This window comes from Apaloderma vittatum, unplaced genomic scaffold (assembly GCF_000703405.1).
Source record: "Apaloderma vittatum isolate BGI_N311 unplaced genomic scaffold, ASM70340v1 scaffold3671, whole genome shotgun sequence".
Taxonomy (NCBI): Eukaryota; Metazoa; Chordata; class Aves; order Trogoniformes; family Trogonidae; genus Apaloderma; species Apaloderma vittatum.
In genome coordinates, this window is record NW_009698352.1 from 47,758 (window position 1) to 59,179 (window position 11,422).

General features: G+C 40.4%; 1 protein-coding gene across 1 annotated transcript in view; it reads right to left on the bottom strand.

The window, feature by feature from the left end:
• The window catches only part of CCDC88C (coiled-coil domain containing 88C), a gene marked incomplete at its 5' end in the record, with an annotated part of 90,871 nt that overhangs the window by 21,583 nt on the left and 57,866 nt on the right, over nucleotides 1-11,422 (bottom strand). The window contains 5 exons of the mRNA XM_009877970.1: nucleotides 150-291; nucleotides 1,694-1,821; nucleotides 4,163-5,233; nucleotides 6,661-6,798; nucleotides 9,908-10,089. Of these exons, the coding sequence (XP_009876272.1) occupies nucleotides 150-291; nucleotides 1,694-1,821; nucleotides 4,163-5,233; nucleotides 6,661-6,798; nucleotides 9,908-10,089 (1,661 nt within the window). The remainder of the gene's footprint in view (nucleotides 1-149; nucleotides 292-1,693; nucleotides 1,822-4,162; nucleotides 5,234-6,660; nucleotides 6,799-9,907; nucleotides 10,090-11,422) is intronic.

Here is an 11,422-nt window from a genome sequence, read left to right on the forward strand (position 1 = left end):
GGCTTTTGGGAAGTGTGTGTATGGAAGGAGGTGCTGTCAGGGAAGCAGATACAACGCGCACTTGCTGTGGTAAGAAGGAAAAAAAACCAAAAAGCATGGGATTGTGCAGAACCACAACACGAACAATTAATATTCAGATAACTTCTTACCATATTTAGTTCATTCTGTAACTGCTGGTTCAAGTTCAAAGAGTCTTTCACTTGAGCTTCCAGCACTGCAATCTTTTCCTCTTTCACAGCTAGTGTTGTTTTCAGTGCCGATTCAGTTTTGCTTTCCAGAATCTTGTATTTTCTGAAAGACATGAAAATAGAGTTCCAGTGCCTGCCACTAGGATGTGAGCCATCATCTATATAGGAGACTTCACCTTTGCCCGTTCCAAATCTCACCACATGCTACATTACATGTGTTTACCCCTTCAGGAAAAATCACAGAATCACAGAATGTCAGGGGTTGGAAGGGACCTCAAAAGATCATCTAGTTCAGACCCCTTGTCAGAGCAGGATCACCTACAGTAGGTCACACAGGAACGTGTCCAGGTGGGCTTTGAATGTCTCCAGAGAAGGAGACTCCACAACCTCCCTGGGCAGCCTGTGCCAGGGCTCTGTCACCCTCACAGTGAAAAAGCTTTTCCTAATGTTTTTGTGGAACCTCCTATGCTCCAGCTTGTACCCATTGCCCCTTGTCCTGTCATTGGACATCACTGAAAAGAGCCTGGCTCCGTCCTCCTGACACTCCCTCTTGATGTATTTATAAACATTTATGAGATCACCCCTCAAGTCTCCTCTTCTCCAAGCTAAAGAGACCCAGCTGCTTCAGCCTCTCCTCATAAGGGAGATGTTCCACTCCCTTCATCATCCCTGTGGCTGTGCTGGACTCTCTCAAGCATTTCCCTGTCTCTCTTGAGCTGAGGGGCCCAGAACTGGACACAATATTCCAGATGTGGCCTCACCAGAGCAGAGTAGAGGGGGAAATATTTCCTCTACTGCCACAGATTGCTGCTGATACATTATAGCTGCGCACTCTGCTTTGGGAAAATTCCATCAATTTTAATAGAAGCAACGTCAGTATGGTTCTACAGAAATATCTTAGAGTTACACAAAATAAGTTTTTCTCTTTTTCCCCTAATTACGCTGCAGATGTTTCTTCTCATGGCTCTTTTGTACACTGTTGACAAAGAGAAAAATCTGCAGTAGATTCCAAGGGCTCCTATGAGATGGGTACATTTCCCTAATCAGGTTTTACCAAGAGGCCTACACACACATAGACTGTTAGTGTTTCGTTGTTCATTACTATACAAATTTCTAAGGCAACATCTATGTTTATATTAACTGATGACTGGATCACCAGCTACATGGAGTAATTACAGACATTGCTTAATAGACACTATTCTTACTTGTAAAGAGAATATCAGGAGGAACACACGCTGAGATAGCTACTCAGCTACTCTAGTAGGGCGTGTAGTAACATTGCTTTGCATGGAGGGAGAAAATGGCATTTCTTCTTTCCATCCAAGAAAAACTTGTGCAAATTTTGCAGGGTACTGCCAAGCTTGCTACAGGAAAATATGCTTTATGTCCAAAATTGGCAAGAGTAATTTGAGTGAGACTAATGAGAACCAAAAAAAAAAAAGAAAAAGTCTTGAGTTAGGCTGAGGAATAGCCTGCATAGTCAAAAGAATGTTCATTTTCCTTACGTGTCGTCATTGCCGTTGTCATCCTGTAGCAGCAGCTCTTTGTTCAATCCTATCTTCTCCAGTTCCTGGCTCAGTTTGTCCAGGTCACTGGACAACTGTTGACTCTTCAGCTTCTCCAGAACCAAATCCTGTAACAGCACTAGCATGATTAGTTGCTGTGCAAAGGGTACTGACTTTTTTAAAGTACTGAAGAAGTCATGGGATAAAATCCTAGTTCCAAGAAGGTCAGCTAAAATTCTTCATAAGTGACAGCTGAGTGCAGAACTAAACTGACTGCTTTTATTTATAGTTTACTTGGAATAAATCTTAAGAATGCTTCTTTTGGCCTTTGTCTCCCTCACTGTACCAAATTACTTCTGCCAACACTGGCAGCCTGCCCGCCTGCTAAGACAGGATGGGTGCGGGCCAGGAGATGTCCTGCCCTGGGCCACAGAAGGGATGCGAGCAGGTCAGGGGACCAGCAGAGGGAGTTCCCACCTCTCCGCCAGGACAAAAAGCCACACTGGCACACACACAGGAGTGATAGGGCTTCAGGATGAAAGCTTCTCAAGGTTAGGATGTTATTACCGAGGGACTTTGTAACAGAACTTTTTCACTATTGACTCAGTTTCTGAGATGTAGCAAATTACTGTCAAAATGTAAAAAGCATGATTACACTGGCATATGAGAGACAGGACAACTCTGGGGACTAGTGAGCTCGGTCACTTATTCTGGTATAGACTGGCCCATTCTGGTTTCATTTAGGTTTCTGTGGAAGAAACTTAAGCAGATCTAGACAAGGAAGTCATACGAGGGGGAGATTTGGTGGAGTTGTACCAGAAGGTATATTGGGTCAATGCCTTGAGTGGTTTGTGTGGAAACGGCCTGAGAAGACGTAATACCAGTCTTCATGTTTAAGGACAAATAATATTTTCAGTACATAGCCAAGTTCAAAAGATACCTACCATTCAAAATTCTCTGAAATATAAATGTACCACAGAGAACTACATTGCACATGTTTCTGCTCAAAAGTTTTCTTAAAAAAGACATGAAGAAAGAAGTAAGTTACTGAAGCACTTCAACAAGCTAAAAAAAGAACCTGGATATCAAACAAAAGAGGAGTAATTATTTTTTTCTAAAAAACCCACTTCGTTAAACCTAAACTGTGAGTATTCAATAGTCCTCTGATACTACAAATTTAGCTACATAGCCATTCACATGGCAAAAGAAAAAAAAGATAAGGGCAAGACCATTGCCAGTCCATGATCTATAAGCAGGTCCCTTCAACATCCATGAACTCCTGTAGCATCTACAGGAAGTAACTAAGAAAAAGAGCTTCTGTATGGGTCTACAGCACTGGAAATTTGCAGAAGTCTGAGAAGTGAAAGATTAAAAATGAGCCTTCTCAGAAACGCTACTATTTACATTATTTTTAGGAAAGTTGGATAGAAACATAAGCTGGGACTATCTCAAGTGTTTTTGATACAGTTTCCTCCTCAAAATTACATTAATACTTGAAAAACTAAAATTAAATCTTCAAGTAAGCAATTGCTTACCACATCAGTCTTGCTAGACTTACTTATTTCACTGAGCTACTGCAGCATTGACCGTTTTCCTTTGAAAGCTCTTTCACAGGAAATCCTGTTTCTGGCAGGACAACAGTAGCTGGAGCAGGCAATGAGAGCAAGCTGCCATAACCTCAATCTGCTAATAGGCCACTTGCAAGAGTGTCAGGTTCTGGTACATACATCATTATTCTGCCATCGTCCTCACTGTATCTCTGAAAGATCACTACTAGGAAAAATGTGATTACCGCATTCTGCCGGGGAGAGGGGTGCTGGAAGTGATTGCTGCTGCGTAACAAGAGCTGCTTAGCACGCTCTCACTTGGCAGGGAAGCTTTTGGGGAAAAATGCTGTAGGTAGTTGTAAAGCTAAAATTTGGTGCAGCTGTTATTGAAAGGGTCAGATGGTCATCTGGGATGGTTCTTGCCTCAGCTGCATCTGTTTTAGAACGGGGATGTTAAACGTGTCCTCAACAAGTGCTCTGATATTCAGGTTTAAGAGCCAATCTCTCCTGATGTAGGTCTCATGTTAGCAACCAATTTTTTGGTCACAGGGTTAGAGAAAGTATCAAAGCTTTTGATATTTGACGGTTTACAGCTACCACGTGGGTGCTGCACTAAAACCCTCTTCTGCATGAAAAAAGATGTCATTTGGTGACACTGGGTTTGTGGGCACAAAGTGGTACACTGCAGTTTATGCCGGATGCCACCTTCCAAGGCAACACTACGCAGTGATGGCTTTAAGGCTGTAAAGACTTCCTAGATGTCACCTTCCAAGGCAACACTACACAGTGATGGCTTTAAGGCTGTAAAGACTTCCTAGCTCATGTATTAAATAGTCATGGGACAGATGTCTCCCTCCGGTACTTCACAGAGCTGGAATAAAAAATAGCATTGTATTGAAACCAATGCTATTATTTTACTTACCTCTCTCAATGTAGCTAGTGTTCTTTTATCAATTGTAACTTGCTTTATGAGATCTTTATTGTCCTTTTCAAATTCTTTCAGCTTATTAGATGAATCCCTGAATCGAGCAATTTCCTTTTCTAGTGTCTTGTTTTCTTTCTCAACAACTGCCAACTTTACTGTACTATCATCCAAAATAGCATCTTTCAGCTCCACTTGCTGCCAAAGTCGTTTCGTTTCTTTCTCTAGCATTTTTTTGTCTTTCTCCAGCTGAGACATTTCTTGTTCTAGGGTTGTGTTCTCCTTTTCTAACCTCTCTAGCCGTTTGGCAGAAATCTTTAGCTCCTCGAGGTTTCTCTGGAGGACCTGATTTTCATTCTCCATTCCTTGTATCTCCTTTTCTAACTCCTGGATCTTTTTGCTGCTGTTCTCCACGATTTGCTGAAGTCTCTGGTTTTCAGAGTTGACACTCTGATAGCTTAGCTCCAGCCGCTCTGATTTCTTGCTCATCGCTTTTAACATTTCCACATTTTTTCTTAAGTCCTCTTTCTCCCTCTCCAAATCTTTGTTTTCTGCTTCTATCTGTGCCATTTTTGTGCTGGTAAATCTCATGGTCTCCACCACTCTCCTAAGCTCCAGATTTTCTTCATCCAATTGCTTGTTGTTCCTTTCCAGGTCTCCAAGCCGGATGGAAATATTCTGCAATGTGTCCAGGGATTTTCTTAGCTTCCTATTTTCCACTTCCAGATCTCCATTCTCCTGCTCAAGAACTTCTACTTTTTCTGTCACTATTTTCATTGCTGCTGCCTTCTTTGTGAGCTGTTCGTTCTCCCTCTCCAGCCGATGGAGCTCTTTTTCCATTTCTTCCACTCTTTCCACTTTTTCTTTAACCTGGTCAAAATCTTTCTGCAATTGTTTCTTCTCAAATTCCAGCTTGCTTAGTTTGCTACTCGTCTCTGTAACTGTTTCGTGAAGGATCTTGTTCTCTTTTTCGATATCTTTTACTCTTGCCTCGCTGCTCACTTGAGATCTTTGTCTCAGGGATAAGACCACTTGATTGAGGTGATCATTTTCTTGTTTAAGGTCCTTTATCTACACAAACAATAAAAAAGTCATGCAAATATTACTCCTCTACCTTACAAAGTGCAGTATAAATTACATCTTGAAGCAGACAGATGATTGTTATGAAAATCACCTTCATTTAATCCAAGACAAATTTCTCAACATTTTTCCCTCACTAAAACTAACAACTCAAACCAGTGAAAAAAAGTGTTAACTCCAATAATCCCTGATTCTAAGAAATTAAAATAGTGCTATATTCCTGCTACTAGTTAAGAAGGTCAAGGCAGAGGGATAAAGTAGACCAGGGACCTTCAGAGAACACACTGGAAAAGATGCTTTGATAGGAATCATTCTTAATACAGGTTATCTTTCTGTACAAGTTTACATTCATCTTTGGAATGTGAAGACATATTATCTCTGACAAGCTGTCAGAAGCCCCAAAAATCTTTGAAAATGTATAGCAGTTATGCATCTCATTAAGGACACATGTTCTGTAAGAACAGTACACACTTGCCCCACTGGTCAAATTTCAGCTGAAGCAATTGTGATTTCGGCTGCGATTTGCATTTGATTCTCATCTACACAACATCCACAAAAATCATAAAGGACTTGGACGTGAAAAAATCAGAAGCTGCCCTTTTCTGGCAATTGAGGACACTTCTGGTTTTACTTCCTGCCTTACCTGTGAAGCGCTCATTAATCTTTACCCCAAAGAATCTCTATGTGTTCTAACTAAAATGTACGACTCTGGTGGTAAAGTGCAATTTCCCAGGTAGATGTCTGGGTAAGAATCTTTCAAGATACAAAGCACCACACAACTAAAACAATTTGTTATTTAATCTTCAACCCACAAAACTTGGGAGTAAATACAGGCTGAAAGTATACAGACCAGTCTCCAATGATCTGTGTCTGTATTTTCTTCACTAGTCAAATTAATACAGACCACATCCGTATGAAACTGTAATAGGATAGTTTCGAGGCATTGCACATGAACTGCAGCACAGTAGTAAAAGATGAAGGGTATTTCAAATATCAATCCTGAAGAAATAAATGCCTTCTCAGCACCATTTTTAAACAGAGTAAAAAAAGTTTGGGTAGCTTAAAAAAAAAACAACAAACCAAGCCAATCAGTACACACAGTTGACAGAAGACCAATCTCCTGCATACCCTAAAACCAGTTGGTGCTCCATTCAGGAAGGTCCAGGGCTTTTTTCCCCAAAGAGGGAAGATCTCAAAGAGCCTGAAGCTTCCCCTGTGGTAACAGAAGCAGTATCCAGCAAAACATGTTGGGATTTTCTGCTTCAGGAAGCTTTTTACCGGCATTTGGACAAGTTCAATTTGCATTTAATAGCTCAGAAATTGCCCTGTCTCCCCAAAAGAATCAGATGCTCGAAATGGCATCAGTAAATTACCACTACTGAGCATACACTTTTATATCCCATTTGTGAAGTTTGCACCTGTCTGTCTTTGTCAGCTTTTAGGGTCTCCATGACGACTTGAAGCTGTTCTTTATCTTTTATCAGCTCCTCACTCAAAGTCTCCAGATCTTGATTACTTTGCTTCTCTTTTTCAATTTGATTTTGCAACTTCTCAATCTATATGGAGAAAGCACACCAAAACACATCAGCCACAGCTTGACACAGTGACTATTTGCACTTTAAGTTATGAGGAATGAGATGGGAACTACGGCTGAAAGATGTAATCCTTCCGCAGCTTGCCAGACTCAGAGAGAAAAAATGAAGTGTTTTGATTTTCTCAGAGTGCCAAGAATCTCCTTCATGCCTATTAAGATGAGAGTATATAACGTACAGCAGTAAGAAATGCTTCACCTGCCTGCCTGAACGTCCTGTGTCAGTGATAAAGTTTTTGGTGCTCACCTTTCTGAGAGACTTGCTTCTTCCTAGCCTCTCCATCACTGATGGCCTTAATCTACCAGTGAATGCAGAGAAAGTTAAGACAGTTCAGTGAGCAACATAACTTAAAACATCAGGAACAGAGAAAATGCACCACAGGTTCCAAATTTACATTCCATCTCCCCGTGCTCCTTTGGCCCCCTGTTTTCCCCAGCAGGCGACAATACTGGATTTGAAAGATTTGTGAATAAGGTCCAGTCTTACAATGAACTGTTTTCACACTCCCTTCTTTTGAATGTTGTATTCATCAGGCACTAAGCACCGAGAAGCATTAGCTCTTCCTTTATATATATGCAGAGACCTGGGCTCCCCAAAGTCAGGAAATATTCCTTTTTATGCTTGTAAAACCACTGTGAGCACCTACATCTCGGCACAAGTATCAGCTCTTTATTTTTTTGTGTTGGTATTATGAACTTTGCCAACAGTGAAAATGTCAGTGAAAAAGGTATTAACAATAATTCTCACAAGTGGGAAATAGCTGGAGGCTGGGCTCTGCCTATGTCAACATGTGCCTCATTACAGGAAGTGTTTAAACAAGCAAGGGCTGCCCAGATTGGAGATAAGAAAGGCTTAACAGTTGAAATGTAACCATGTTAAGGTTCATTGGTCTCAAAGGAGCTGTTCAGAGAAAGCTGGAACAAGCTCAGTAATTCAGCAATAGCTGGTCTTCATTAGCACCTCCCAGAAAACTGGATGCAAGTAAGAAACTACTGTTTACAGCTTGTTTCAGTCCAAATCAGGAACGCAGAGAAAAGAGAGAGGCACTGAGACTGCCACTACTTGACTATGCCTGAAAGAAGGGTTTTCTATTATTAGCTCCTCTGAAAACCTTGCAAGAAAGGAACAAAATATGTATGTGAATTTTCCTTCACATTATCTCTTCTGGTATAAATAAATCTGTTCTAGCTACGTGATCCTTCCAAGCACGAGATCAGTAGGTAGCCAAGCATACTCAAACAACAATTTTCTAAAGTTTCAGACAGTGGATGAAATCTGACTCCAGTTAAATGACTTTAGGGGGGCAAGATTTTACTGTGGGTATTTTATATAGCATGTATCAAGTCTCTGTACACTGAGAGACAACTTTATGTCTCACACAGACTACAGAATGCTGTCTACTACCATTTTCCCCCCAGTCTTCCTGAATGAGAGGTGAAGTCCGTCAACTGGCCTGTGGTATTCAGTCAACAGCTCCAACCATATTCTTTGTTTCTCTGGTGAACTGTTTGTCCACTGCAATTGCTCTTAATAGCAGTATTTTTACCTGTCATTCTTCTCCTCATTGGTCTGATACATACAGTGCTCTCCTTTCACTACCCAGGCATTCTCCACCGCTGTTTTTTTGCCTTGTTTAACTACCAGACCTGCAGGTGACTGTACCATGTCAACGCATTCATCATCATGGAAAACACCACACTAATTCTGGAATCACAACTGCTGACACCAATACAGTGCCGTAACAAGAGTTGCCCACAGGAATGTGCCTGGGGCAAAGCCAAGGGTTGGCCACAGTTGTTCAACCAACTTACATTGCTGGATACCACAGGTATCTGCTGAGTGTTTTATACGCCTTGGTCTCAAATTTTAAGCACGTAAACTAGAGCGAGAGTGAACTATTCATGTACAACAGGTCTTAAATGGGAGTATGGAAGGAGAAGTATAGTGAACTTAATTTTTACAGTTTTCTTTGTTCACAGAAAAAAGCCAAGAAGCAGAACCATTCTCTCAACTTGGGTCAAAAGCTCTCCAGAAGACGGAATGATCCAGTGAAGGGAGAAACAGGCACTCTGCTAGTTACAGGCTGATACTCCATGACCAGCATTTCACATCCAGATTCTTTTGTCCCCTTGCCCTTTAAAGCATTCAGAGAGCCCCAAAATCTTTGTATCAAAATCTCACACATACAGAGGTTACAGCAATAACGGGAAAAGGAGAAATGAGCCGTATATTCTGGATAACTTAGCTAAGATACAAATGTGGGAAAAACAGACAAGCAAATTTTTAATACTCAGACTAGCAAGTATCCTCTTTCCCAAACAGCACTTGGCTCAATTAGTCAGAGTTCAGGATGCAAGTTCCTAGCCAGGCAAAAATAAAGCTCGTGGTTGGAGGTGAAGTGAGCACTGTGTTTCACAATGACAAGCACTGAGCTGGCATTTTTGCTAAATGTAATCACAGTTAATAACAGAGTGGAACACACACATACACATAAATAAATTTAAAAAGTGATGACCTGCATGTTTGTTACAAAGATTAAAAGAACCCAGATCTTTTCAGAGAGGGAGATTCCAGAGAATTTCTAATAGCCACAAGGACAAAACAAAGAGGAGCTGATCCAGGACTATGGACAGCAAAAAGGACTTATTTACATATATACTAACCTGAATTCACCGCCGTAATTTATTTTATTTTCAGGGAAACACTATTAAAACTTCCAAAAAAGCAAAATAGTTCAATGTGGCCATGGCTTTCTTGCCTAATAGTGACTGCCATAAGACAACAAAGAGGGACACCATCAACAGCACAATCTGACAGGGGCAAACAAGCACTGAAAGACAGCTTTTATGAAACAGGAACAGTCACTTCTGCTTACAGTGATGCACATAAGTAGGCAGTGAAGTAGAAGGCAACAGAATACACCAATGTTAGAAAACAATTAAACAGACGGGCCCAAAAATGTGCCCAGTCTTCTGGGGAACATGGGTGAATTCCCTGCAATCCCTCATCGTTCAGGAATGATGCACCGTGTTTACAAACCAAAAAGCTCTGCTTGTTTCTGTGAGCAAATTACCTTTTTGCTAAGCTGTTGATTTTCCTTTTCCAGTTCCACAAACTTTAGGCTGCTCTCTCTGGAGGTCAAGGAGGCATCTCTCAGCTCTTGGATTGTGTTCTGCAAGCTCTGATTATCCTTCTCTAGCTTCAGTATGCGACTCGAAGCACATTCATTCAACTCAAACACAAAGGACTTTCTGGCTGTTGAAACATGAGAATCAGAAGGTGGCACTAACCGGTTCGCGAACATCTCCCTTCCTAAATCCTTAAGATACACTTATACGAAGATAATTGCAGTCAGATCCTTATCATTTCAGCTTGACTGCTAAGTACACACTTTGTTAAAAACAGAATCCATTTCCACAGATAACAATTAAGCCCTTTAATAAAGAGGGAATCATCTGAACAGATAATCCTCTTACAAGTTACTTTCCTCATGCTTCTTTAACTTGCTTTAGCCACCTTAGCAGCTATTTAATGTCAGCAGCAAAACATACCTTGATACCTTCTCATACTTGCATCAGAGGAAATAAACTGAGATAGAATGTAAACCACGGTGAAGGGTTTGCCAAAACAACAAGATGGCATGCTCCCAAAAAATCTTACAAAAGTGAGTACCAATGCTAGTTTTCACAGCTATTTTATCAAGAATATGCTGGACCAGGGAGAATACTCTACTACCAGGCTCTTAGGCACAGGACATCTATCAGAATGTTGATCATAGAGAAATGTCTGAAGTTGAAATCTCAGAACTAATAAAATTTATGCAAATTTTACAAGAGATGTTATTTTACTCTAAATGCTTGTAGATCAAAAGTCTTACTATCTCTCAGCCTTAACTCCAAGCACCAAAGCCTCATTGTTTTGTTAATTTCTCTGCTCAGCATCTGAATAATTGTAAGAGCAACCTTCTGTTTCACATGGAATAATTACTGCCCTTCACCTCAAAAACCACATTTCGTATGAAATTGACTTCAATGTTGTCTTTAAGTCTGAGAAAACTATTAACTCCTGCTAAATAATCAGCACTACTACATAGAGCACACTGAATACTTTAAAGCTGGCAAGTTTCTGAGAATGGTAAAATTCCATTTGTCTCTTTTATGAAGCATCACCTAGAGAGTTTTGGTCAAATGAAGACTCAAATAGTAAACATTTACCAAACACTCCAGGTGAATTTTGTCCTGAAGCAAAGACCATCTAAATTACTTTTCCCCATACTTGTTTTTTAAGTGACTTTGAATAGAATATTCCAAATTATCAGGTAAAATTTTTGGCTATCTGCCACCCTTGCCAACTCAACTTGAAATCCAGGAACAGGAGGCTTTCCAGAAGAGCTTTGCAGACTGACTCTATTTGTACAAACAAGCTGCATTCAGAAGAGCAACACACATATAAATGAAACTTCTTAAAGAGATTTACTGTAAAAGTAAGATAGTGCTTCTGTGAAATATTTTATAGTTTCAAAGTTCAATATCCTCAGCATTTTTAAAGTCAAGCTTCCTTGACTGTTCCCTTTTTTTTTTTTTCCTGC